The 12,674-nt window shown below is 33.5% G+C and overlaps 2 protein-coding genes across 4 annotated transcripts in view; one reads left to right on the forward strand and one right to left on the reverse strand.

The window, feature by feature from the left end:
• LOC106058470 (general transcription factor 3C polypeptide 5-like) lies at positions 1-10,222 on the reverse strand. 3 transcript variants are annotated; one of them, XM_056041686.1, is made up of 10 exons: positions 10,071-10,222; positions 7,269-7,634; positions 6,203-6,361; positions 5,300-5,507; positions 4,735-4,959; positions 3,639-3,781; positions 2,909-3,119; positions 2,380-2,540; positions 1,073-1,189; positions 1-234 (listed from the first exon to the last, which is right to left on the reverse strand). In XM_056041686.1, the coding sequence occupies exons 2-10, from the start codon at positions 7,611-7,613 to the stop codon at positions 133-135; spliced, it is 1,671 nt and encodes a 556-aa protein (XP_055897661.1). In that variant the 5' UTR covers positions 7,614-7,634; positions 10,071-10,222; the 3' UTR covers positions 1-132. The 3 variants fall into 3 exon arrangements, with proteins under 3 accessions (XP_055897661.1, XP_055897662.1, XP_055897660.1); XM_056041687.1 differs by lacking the exon at positions 10,071-10,222 and adding an exon at positions 9,236-9,367 and having other exon boundaries at positions 7,269-7,625; XM_056041685.1 differs by lacking the exon at positions 10,071-10,222 and adding an exon at positions 9,236-9,367.
• The window catches only part of LOC106071879 (uncharacterized), a 19,919-nt gene continuing 16,836 nt past the window's right edge, over positions 9,592-12,674 (forward strand). The window contains exon 1 of the mRNA XM_056041689.1: positions 9,592-9,725. The gene's annotated coding sequence lies outside the window, so the exon portion shown is untranslated. The remainder of the gene's footprint in view (positions 9,726-12,674) is intronic.

Raw genomic sequence — 12,674 nt, forward strand, 5'->3', positions numbered from 1 at the left:
TAACTTTGTTTTGTTTATTACAAATGTACAAGTCAACTTTTAAAACTGATGCAGTCTTTATTAATTCTTTCAACAAATCCATGTACACTTCATAACATTTACACACTATGTAGGAAGTCACACACACTCACACTATTTAGAGAAATGTTTCTCCACAGATTTGCTCAAGATATCTCTGCACATGTCTGTAAAATCTGGAATACACCAACCATCTCTCTCTGTACACACTGTCTCCTGTCAGAGAAATACACACAAATATCCATCAACAAGTTTTCAATAGAAATCTTTTTTTTTTTGTTCTTTTGCTTTACTTTCAATAACCATTACTACAATAATACCAACATCACAAAGTAAAAAGAATAAATACTAATTAGGACCTCATCATCCTGCATCCAGTATCATGAACAAAATGAGAAAGTCTCTGGATATTTGGTTCTTGTGTTTCAGCATAGTGTCCCTGGACAATACAAGATGCAACAAAACTGCATCTGCTTGGAACCCTGTCAGAATGATTGTTATCCCTACAGACCTGTGTAGGGGATGTATCATTTGTCTAAGAGTTTCAAAAGACCTAGTCACAACTCTTATGACAATCCCAACTCCACAGGAAGCATATTTATGTGTATACAAATCAGTAACAAGATCGAAAATTAAATGGCAATATTTTCACTACTACAACTAAGTCTACAATTAGGACCAATCCTCAACAAATATCACTAAGAAGAAACTGATACAATTATTACACAAGGAGAATTGAGTCTACAAATTGGACCAAAACCCCAACAAGTATCACTAGGAAGAAATGACACAATTATTACACTAGAGAATTGAGTTTACAAATTAGACAAAAACCCCAACAAGCATCACTAGGAAGAAACTGACATAATTATTACACTAGGAGAATAGAGTCTACAAATTAGACCCAAACCCCAACAAGTATCACTAGGAAGAAACTGACACAATTATTACACTAGAGAATTTAGTCTACAAATTGGACCAAAACCCCAAAAAGTATCATTAGGAAGAAACTAATGCTCTTCTGTCTACAAAGTTTTGTTGTTTCTACACCTACCTTCCCATCATTCTCGTGTAACATCTTCTGAACCTGTTCATGAAGCACATCACAGACTTGATATCTCATCTGACGATACGGTGGTCTGTGGTCAGGGCTAAATATATATGTCAGGTCCTGAGATAGAAACAAAAATCTTTTTTTCAAACAAATTGTGAAAGAATTAATTCATTGCCAGTTGGATATTACAATAAAGTATTCAAACTATTAAAGAAGAAAAAAAATAGATTGACCAAAAGTTCATCATTGAACATCATTGAGAACAAAACAAACAATATCTTATTAAAAAACAAACAGTAATTCATTGAAAACAAACAAACAGTACTTCATTGAAAACAAAACAAACAACACTAGACAAATGGTATAATAATAAAATAGATATAAATAAATATAGGAAGCACATGAAGACTCTGGAAAACAAAAAAATAATGAATCCAAATTTGATTCAATTTTTACTAAAAACAAATAATGACAAAAAGTGTATAAAAATGAACAAAATAAAACTTCCTCATCTCTTGAGGCTAGCACTGCTCAAATTTCAAAGGGTATTCACAGTAACAACATTTTTGAATGAATTGTCTAGTGATGACCATAATGTAACTGTTGAAATTAAATTGTGCCAACAAAAGTCAAAGCAATTAATTCTATAACGTTAGCTCAATTCTTAGTAGGTTGCCAGCAAATGTTTCAAAGGTATTATTAAGATATGGTAAGATAATTTTATTGGTCCAAACAAACATTAAGTTCGATTAAAATCCTCCACCTCAGCATTACTACTATAAAAATAACAATATTGATGAAAACATTAACAACATTCACATAGGTAACATAAATGCACACACACACACACAAACATGACCAGAGCTTTATGAATTAGGCTTCTATGTACTTCTGTGGTGACAAATGACCTTGAAACACCCTGACAGATAGTGAAATAAAAAGAGTTTTTAATGTTTTCTGTTCTAGCCTTAATGGAAAGTAGCCAACCATTTCATCCAGATCTGATAAAACTGTGGTGACATAGGTCAAATATGTCTTTAAGGATTTTACATGGCATCTTTCATGAAAGGTTCTTCAACACATGGTAGCTGTGTTTGAGTGATAAAAGATACTTTTTTAATTAGTCTATTTAGTCAATGTCTTTGTGCCATTATAGTATTACCATATCAGCAGGCGATTGCAAAGGTTATTAGACTACTGATGGTAATTGTACAAAAAAAGTTTAACTATTGTTTAAGTCTGGATGGTTAGAATTCTTGACCAAAATCTAGCTTGTTGAAATTCAATTGTGCCAATAAAAGTCTTACCAGGCCAGAGGGGTTCAGTTTCTTGACCTCCAACTCACTAGGGTTTATATCTTCCACACTATGTATTGGTGTCTTATGAACTGGCAAATTTTTTTTTGTAGAGTGGATGTACCTTGGAGTTTCAACACCTCGCTTGGCTTCCACTTGATTTTTGTTGGCAGCTAATACAAAAAAAAAAGTAAAATGATACAACTTTGACTTAGTCCTTATGTCAGCTAGCAAACAAAAATTTTTTTAAAAATATTCTTCTATCTTTTTTTTGTGTGTTTAAGTTGCCATAATGATTGTAGTGAATAAATCAAGTTGAAATTTTTTTGTGATGAAGCCATTTTTATATATAAACTACAATTTTGATATGCAAGTCCAGAGAGTTTATAAATCAAATGTTTAGCCTTTAATAAATTCTTGTTGTAACCTAAACAATAAAAATAAAATAATAAATTTATAAGATGAAAATGATTCAAAGATAAAGATAAAAAAAAAATATTACTTTGAACTTAAAATTGTGACAGAGAAATTCGGAGATTACCTGTGCGCAGTCTAAAATCTATTGTTTGGTAAATCTTTGCTGCAGGATCTTTCTTTGGATCGAATCCAAACTTACACCACAAGTTGCGCCAGGCCCCAGTTTCAATGTAGTAGGCAACCATCGGGAGAATGGGTTTGATAAGCCGGTGATGTACATGATCGATTCTAGCCATTATGGCTGTTTTGATCCACAACGGCCTTTCTTTGAATAACTGATTGAGACAAATCACATTAAGTTCTAATAGATTAATAAGACTGGAATGGATTCTTTTACATTACAATGACTGGACAAAGAACACATCAACAAATATTGGCAACACCTCTCTATATATAGAAAGTGCTCATTGAAAATAATATTTGACTTGCAGTGGTCCTCCTCTCTTTACCTTTCTTCCCAGCCCCCAATAAAAGGAAATGTCTCAGACAGGAGAAGACAAAAAAAATAAAACTTATTTGAAACCTTGGCAGAAATAGTTTTATTTTGCATTGGATGTTGCAAAATATAAAGGTATAAACCTTCGTCTACATAGTTACAAGAAATGCTGCACTCATTTTTAATATTTAGACTCAGAAATAAGCCTTTTTATTGTGATTATATACAAAACCCCATTTATGCTCTACTTAAAAAAAAAATAAATAAAAAATGACTCTATAAACCATTTTAAGCAAACAAACAAAAAAAAGCCAGCTATGTCCTATCACCAACAAGCCATATCAATCAGAAAACTTACATCATTAAGAATATCTGTAACAATTTTAACATGATGTTCTGGCAGCTTAGAGGCTTTCTCTGTCACTGCTGGATTTGGTTGGACAGGAACATCTGGATTATTGAAAGATCTGTGGATAACACCATGAAACCTCTTCTTCCTGTCTGAAAAAGAAACAAGCAACAAAAAAAAGTTTGAACCTTTATGAAGCTGATGGTGCTCTAAAATTTCTCATTTTTTTCTTGTAATGCTTTAGTATTTAGTCTTTCTAGGGATCTTGCTCAATCAATTAGATCTATTACAGTCCAGATCATTTCTACGTAAGATTGTGTTCAAAATGTACACGACTGTCTATTTATTATCTTATCTTATAAAATACAGACATCACTTCAAAAACGCTGCTTACGTCCTACGCATCATGCATCTAGCCATGCATGTTAACCAATGACTTAATTTCTGCTAAGTCATTGGTTTTCCTGGTTGACTCAGGCAACCCATTCCATGCTCTAATAGCCCTAGTGAAGAAGGAGCATTTGTACAAATTTGTCCTAGCATATGGAATGAGGAATGTGCCTTTATATTTGTGTCTGAGTATTTTATTAGGTTTTGTTTTTGTATTTATTTATTAAACTCTTTACCGAATACAAAGAAACAAATAAGTGATGAAGCGTATTCAAAATACAAACAAACATTTAAGGTAAGTGCCCCCACTGAAACATGTTCAGAAAAGACCAAATTTAATTTTAAGATGATTATCTTTAGAAATATTATAATGGTCAAGGCAGACATTTCTAGGAAAATTGTTAGAACTGTTTTTTTTTTAATTCCTGTCCACCCACCCTGCACCCATTAGGAGTTGACAAGCTAATAAGATGCATTGTAAAAATAACTTCAAATATAAGAAAAAGAAACATTGAGACTATTCTTTAATTTATCCACTACAGTGAGTTAGCATTTTTGACAAGTCTTAACATTACTGAAGAAATAGAAAGTAAGAATAGAGCATATATGAATAGGAATCTGAAGTCAAATTACAACACATTTTTAAAGATACCTCTCATTAAGAAAAAAAAACATTGAATACAAACTAAAAGATGAATCTTTTCAAAAGACCAACCACTTCCAATTGCTGTCTCTCCTTCAGTCAAAACCTCATTTTCAAAAAAAAAATTGGTAGGAGTTTCTCGTCTTGAAAAACAAAAAGGAGGTAAGTACAGTGGAACTTTTCTAGACAGGTATTCTTCCCTGTCATCATCAATTTTAGGCTTGATGCTGGATAAGATTTCTTTGTACTGGCCACCTGGCAACTTGATCACAGGGAGATATTGAAAATCACACATTTCTGAGGAGAAAACCAAAAGGATAGAAAACTAGAATACAATTAAAAAAAAACATAGAAGCTGAAGACAAACTTTTCAAAGTTAAAGCTCAACTTTTGTGCTTAAAGTCTACTTAGTTACATTTTCTCTCTTCTTAAAAAGAATTGGAATTTAAATTTTTGAACAAATGAGTAGCTTTGTTGAACATATCTATTTTTACAAAATAATTTTGAAAGTTTTAGGAATGGATAGATAGATTTTGATACATATTTAATATATAGTTTTTTTTATATATATTTTATATATGGGAATCATTTCTATTAGTAGAGTGTTGTTTATTAGTAGTAAAATATGAATACTTACTATCAAACCTGTACATATTATCCACTGCACCTATTACCTCAATTTGATATTCATATTGCATGACAGGATTGCTGTTTGGTTCTAATTTTCTTCTTCGCCGAATTTTTAAAAGTAAATTTCTAGATGGACAGAGTGATGAAAGAACTGGCTTACAGTATGGGTCTTTAGGGCGGAAGTTGAGTTCCAGTTTGTGGTTTTGTTTGATACACTGTGAATACAAAGAATGAGATATTATGTTATGCTAAATAGTGGCACTTTTTGTTTGTTGATTGACCTTTGAACTAATGCAGAAGATTGAAGTTATTTTCAGTTTTTGTTATCTTCCTCAAATGGAGTTGTATTAAAGGTTTTTTTTTTTCTATACTTTATACTTCCTATACTATGTCCACAAGATTTCTCCTTCACATGTTCCTTGTTTGCTGAACTATACAAGTTTAATAAGCATTTTTTTTTTACAGTGGTCAGCAGATCATTGTGAGGCCGCAATTGCCATAATGATCTTGTTTCGAAATCTCCTCATTAAAAAGGACAAGGTCATTCTTACTACAAACTCTACAGCCTTGACCACCAAGTGCAATTACTGACTCCATTTACCTTTATATATAATATGGCCAACAAGGTGAAAAACTCTAAAAACCAACCCCGGAAGGAAGGAATTGAATGGAATCCCTATTAAAGCAGTACACTCTAGACAAGTATGAAATAATGAGAGTATTGGAGAGAGTCTTCAGAATTGTTCCATCAATGAAGGTACATCTAAAAGATTGAACTCATATGTTTCTGAGTTTTAATGAACTTAAGACAAAAACTGAGAAACATTTTCAACATGCACACATCAGCTACTTCAATAAACAGTTTAAGAAACTAATAAAAAGTAATTAGATTAAAAAAAAACCTACTTACTTTTTGAATGTAGGAGACACCACCTAGAGTGTCCAGGGCTTTATCCACATTTCTTATTACACCTGGATAATCAATACAAATAAATTTTCTGCTCAAATTGACTGCAGCTGTACAAACTTTATCACCGTCAGCCCACCCCCCTACATCAGTGGCTACATCCTGATAGAAATAAGTAACACAACTGTATCTCTTATCATACTGGGTATGGAATTTAATTCTATGGTGTTCACATTTGCATTATTAAAATATTTTGTCCACTGTTGGAATTTTGTAAGCCCATATTCTAAGGAGAGACCATGCATGCTTTTCAAGAGATTGTATTAAGTTATAGATATCTTGCAGTGTAAGCTAGCACAAAATTCTGCCACAAAAACTGTCCCAGTAAAAGATTTTTTTTACCGAGTACTAAAACCATCTCAAATCAAAGTGTATTCAAGTCCACTTAATGTGACTGTACCAAAATAAAACTGCCTAGAGTCACAAATGACCAGATGACAGAAAATGAGACCTAACCTCTGAACCCAATTTGAATTGTACTATAAAATCCATTTGACTCCCAGTGGAGCATAAGTCCCCATCAGACTCTGTTTTGTTCAACTCCTTATTCTATTGTTTCTAAATCTTAAGTATAGTAACAAAGCCCACTTAATGTGATTGTGCCAACATAACACTACCATGTGTTAAAAGTAACCAAGATGACAGAAAACGTTCTCATAACACAAGAAAAAGAGAAAAATTGTTTGGGTCATTATGGTTAAAATATTATACAAATAATCATAGGCATACATTTAAATATTTTTCAAAATCAATTAGTACTCAGGGATTTAAAATAAGTGTTGACAGCCACAATGTATTTGAATTGTTTTATAATCACACATTCTCCAGGATAGCTGCCTTGTCATGTGGTATGCGCGCTGGACTGTTGTTCAGACTTCTCGATGGTCCTGGGTTCATACCCTGCTTTCTGCGAGCCCTGATGTTCTGCTGAAAGTTTCGACTAGGAAGTAAATTAAAATTATCTTCTATTCTGAAGGAAAATTCTAAACGTGTAAAACATTTTACAAACCTCTCTGAATGTGCTGTTCTCCTCAGCTCTGTTGGTGCCAAACTCAAAATCATCAAATAAATCTGCTCCATCAACAACTTTGTGGGCAGAGGCTTTAGATTCCATTTCGTCTTCATTCTCATCAATCTCTTCATCTCCCTCTTCTTCTTGCTCAATGGAGCCATTCAATTCTCCCTCTTCTTCTTGCTCAATAGAGCCATTCAATTCTCCCTCTTCTTCTTCCTCTCTATCAGTGTTGTCAATCTCTTCAGTCTCCATTTCATCAGCAAGTTTCTCCGTTCTCTCAGAAGTTAAATAGTTGCTACTGCAGCTGGGTTTTAATTCATCTTCTGCTGAGTTCTCCATTGATGATATTAGCTAAACAGACTATATATATTTTACATATATTATTGTAATAAGGCTTATCTTAGAGTCTGAAGATTAATGAGGAATAGAGTATTTCCAGTGGCTACGCAGCCCCAGCTGCGACCTACATATTTTACCACATCTAGAGTGGATTCGATTTAGAGTTTCTTTTCGCCATCTACGTCTGTTCTCTGCAGTGCATTTTCGTTTGGTCTCTAATGTGTATAACCCTGCCTTTGTAAGTGACCTCCAGCTGTCTCGTTCTGAAGCCGCTTACAACCAGGTGGTCTCTTCTATGTCAGTTAAAGCAAGTTGGCGCCTAAGCTGGTCTTTAAAGCATTTCTGTGGGCCATCACTGTTAAGTCAACCACCTATCAGCTCACCAAAAGAGACTGCTTTAGGCATACGTTTGTCCCCCAACAAGGATACGTGTCCTGCCAACTCAGGTCAAATCAACTACCACTCACCAATGTCAGATGCAATCATTAATAGTAAATATAAAATGGAGAGAGGACCTCTACCTGATTATTCATTTTCACTTTACCTCCACCACCTGCTTTCCAGCGAAAAACATGACTTGCAAAACATGATAAACAAATATACCAATAGTTTATATGTGTATCAGGTTCTATAACTATTTTATAGATGGCATTTATCTTATAATACTTATATAGTAATTATAAATAATTATTTAATTTGTTTTAATAAGTAAGTTAAACATTTGTTTAAAGAAAGACTTTGTTTTAAACAATTTTGAATTTACAAGAAACTTTTAAGCATACAGGGAACATCTGAGATAAGTTGTGAACCCAATTACTATTAGAATTTTTTCCTCTAGATCTAAGATTAGTCTAGATAAGATCTAGATCTATTCACTTTTACCAAAGTTTTCTCTGATTTTTCTATTACTCACTATTGTTACTTGTATATATTTATAAATAGCTTTGGCCTATAACTCGATTTCAGATTTGTTGATTTATGATTAGTTAAATTTTAAACTGAGTAACAGGCCAACTAGATTCTAGATCTTAAATTTTTCAATTTTTGTCTGGAGAGGAGTATACTGTTACTAGATTGATACTATAATAGACTATAGACTAGTAGTATAGTATAGTAGTGTAATTAATAGTTATAGTACTATAAGACTATACTATAGTACAATCATAGTATTCAGTCATAGTTATGACAGTATACAGATAAATAATAAATCATAAGGATGATAATGAATATAGTCAATATAGAAATAATAAATAATATATCTATTATTATTATCTATATTTAAGTCTATATACTATATCATATGATATTATGTGACAATATATTAAATATATATTTATATTATTAGATCTATAATAATCTTAGACTGTCTATATGTCATAGTCATATGATAATCATGAAATAATATTAGATTCTAGATCTATTATTATTATTATAGATCTAAGATTGGATTATATTAAATTTATATTTCATAAAAAATATTAATACCGCTTTAGTTTGAAAGTTTCTCTTTACCAGCCAGTAACCAGTCAGATAGATCTAGTCTTAATTAAGTCTAGATCTAGAATATATCTATATTCTAAACCTTATAACTAGATCAGCATGTATACTGGGAGCCGAACTACCAGTAATTATGATCTAGATAGATATAGATTATATTATTAGATTCAATAATAAGATTGCAAGGTATTCATTGTTCAAAGATTCTGGTTCTCCAAAATCAAAACAACATTCTGTTTATTCCGGAAGTAGATCTAGGTGAATCTATATATAGATAATAGACCTCTTGAGAAAAAAAAACAACACGGGTAAAATAAAAACTTGAAAGAAACGGGACATGTAGATCTAATTTTCGCATGCGTGTTAGATCTAGATGTAGACAATGTTATACTGTGGTATAGATTATTCTAGATCTTGATTTCTTTAGGTGTAGAAGTCTAGTCTGGGTCTAAATAAAAGACTTTACCTTAATAACTCAGTCATTCGAATGATTCTCCAAATATTTCTTTGGAATATTATAATAATTATTTAAAAAATGCGAAAAGAAAAAGAGAATAGGCGCTGTCCATAGACATAAGGATATATAGGCATCTGGGACCGTAACAATCATATTTAGTAAGCTGGTGTGTGTCGCTTGTTTGTCCATCTGTCACGTTTAGATTGCAAAACTTTAAAGAGCTAGGCAACGTGTCATGCATCGCTACTTTTGGTCCTTTCAAAGTGAACCACTTAATTTTGTTACAATTCCTATTAGCTAGCAATTTATTTGTGGATTCAAAAATTTTCGGAACAGGATCGACGGGTTTTTATAAAAACGATTTTCTTAGAAATTAGCTTATGTATATCTTTTTGAAAAAAATAATATCTAATTGGCTATACAGTGAAAACTCTTATTTGGCTGACCGCTATAATTTAAAAAAAAAAAAAAATAATAATCATCATAAAATTAAATTGCCTTACTTTTTGTTTTAAATCGCGTCTTCAGCGGGAATTACCGCACTCGACTCAAATGTTCTTTGAGTAGAAGTTGACAAAAATATTAGACGTAGGCGTACGTGAACATTTTGCACACCGTCTTATGTGAACTTGAATTTCCAGCCCACACATCCGTGTACAATCATCAGCTTGGCTGTTAATAGAAGAACTTCTTGCAATAACGAAGCATTACAATAAATGACTATAGGCTATATATGTTATATATGTCATTAGCTTCATTAAAGAGGAAGTGATTTAAAATAAACAACAACAAAGTTTATGTTACTGGTTTAATATTCAGCAGGCTATGTATCAACACAGAAAAAAAAATCATTTTTATGTATGTAGATACTATCTAGTAACTGCTGTATAGTGGACATAGTGGTACTGTATAGTGGAGATAGTTTAGTCATTAGTGGATTGAAGTACATTATAGCAGTGTTAGGCCTACTCAAACTGACAAGGGAAGCGAGAAGTAAACTTAATATTTTTATAACGAAAACATTATCTCTATTTGCATTGCAGTTAAAAGCCCTACATCAATATTTAATCAAGCTTTGTCGAGTGATTCGAGGGCCTTTTTGCTCGCTTAGACTTGGACTGGCAGTGAGTATTCGATTTGCGAGCGGAAGGCCCCTATGTACAGTGAGCGTAGCATGTCAGCTCGGGCGCCCCACTTTGTGCTGGCCAGCGTTCTTACTATAACCCAAGCTTCTCCGAGGCGTTTCGTTCAACTTCCTGGATGTGCAAGTGCATTGCCAATTTTCTATCCAGGGTGAACCCTAGATATTTGGGCGTGTTTTCGCTGTTGAGTCGCAGTCCACCGAGTTGAAGCTCAAATGGAGCCTTAAGAATGTTGATTCCCAGGCTGAACAGGGACCAGGAATGTTAAGGGTCTTGAAGGTATCTGTAAGATCAGTTGTTATTATCCCCTCGTTTGATATAACAATGGAGTATATTGTTACTAGTCGACCCACGGCGTAGCATACGCCGCTATTTTACAGGCCCGGCCTTAGGGCACTTCAACATATGCGATCGCAGTGGGCCCGCACTGTTATAGGCCTCACGCTAATCCTAGGTGTAAATTATTAATTCAAACCATTTTATAACTTGTAACAGATTTTCCGCGGCCTGGAAATCTCCTGAAATTGCAAAATATACATTCTTGCTGATAATTGACCACAAGTAGGTCATTCCTGCTGATAATAGAGCACAAGTAGGCCATTCTCGCTGGTGATTAATCATAAGTAGGTCATTCTTACTAAAAATCGACCATAAGTAGGTCATTCTTACTATAAATCGACCATAAGTACTTCATTTTTGTTGATAATTGACCACAAGTAGGTAATTATTGGTATTAATTGACAAAAGTCTCTCTTGCTGGTAATGGACAAAAAGTAGGTCATTATTGCTGACAATTGATCACAAGCAATACAATTTGCGTATCAATTACAGAAGTTGTTTCGAAAATGAATATTATTATACACTGTACGTTGTTTAGGTGTTTATGTTAATAACATATTTAATTAGTAATGATTATTCTATGTGACCTTGTGAAGAAAAAAGTAGGCTACTTATATGAATTTGTCCTAACATATTTGGGATAAAAAATGTTCATTGTATTTTCATGCTTTTTTCCCCAATCTAATGCATATCTAGTCGGAAAAAGAATGACGGAAATGTATTTCCTATGAAATGACTGCGTAGATCCAATTGAAAACAATGTCACTTGATGTGAATACATTGTTTTTAACGAATTGACTGAAGATGAAAGAACAAATTGTAGGCTCATTCTTGTACATGTACAGGTAAAAACCCAATATAAAAGATAAGATCAAACAAGATAAACACAGGGAAAGAGAGAACATTAACGATACAAAAAGAAATAATGAGAGTCTAATGCTACTCGTAGCTGATAACTTTGTATTTGATCTGATCTTCGCTTTCAAAAGCTCATTACGATCAAGACACGGGTAGAGTGGGTCTATTGAAAGAAACGAGTAAGTCGGGTCTTTTGCAAGAAACAGGTAAGTTGGGTCTTTTGCAAGAAACAGGTAAGTTGGGTCTTTTGCAAGAAACAGGTAAGTTGGGTCTTTTGCAAGAAACGGGTAAGTTGGGTCTTTTGCAAGAAACGGGTAAGTTGGGTCTTTTGCAAGAAACGGGTAAGTTGGGTCTTTTGCAAGAAACGGGTAAGTTGGGTCTTTTGCAAGAAACGGGTAGATCGGGTCTATTGCAAGAAACGGGTAGATCGGGTCTATTGCAAGAAACGGGTAGATCGGGTCTATTTCAAGAAACGGGTAGATCGGTCTATTTCAAGAAACGGGCAGATCGGGTCTATTGCAAGAAACGGGTAAGTTAGGTCTATTTCAAGAAACGGGTAGATCGGTCTATTTCAAGAAACGGGTAGATCTGATCTATAGCAGGGCTGGTAGGGTCTATAACAGGGCAGGTGACAACAGGTGTAGGTTGGATCTGTTTTCAGCATGACCTAGTTTAGTGCTACGGTTTTTTGTTCTAGTCCTTCTGTCTGTTGGTTATCCTCTACAGAACGTCGAGTTCATGAGAAATGAGTTTGTTCTATTAGAAAAA

The sequence above is a fragment of the Biomphalaria glabrata genome, chromosome 9, assembly GCF_947242115.1.
Source record: "Biomphalaria glabrata chromosome 9, xgBioGlab47.1, whole genome shotgun sequence".
NCBI lineage: Eukaryota > Metazoa > Mollusca > Gastropoda > Planorbidae > Biomphalaria > Biomphalaria glabrata.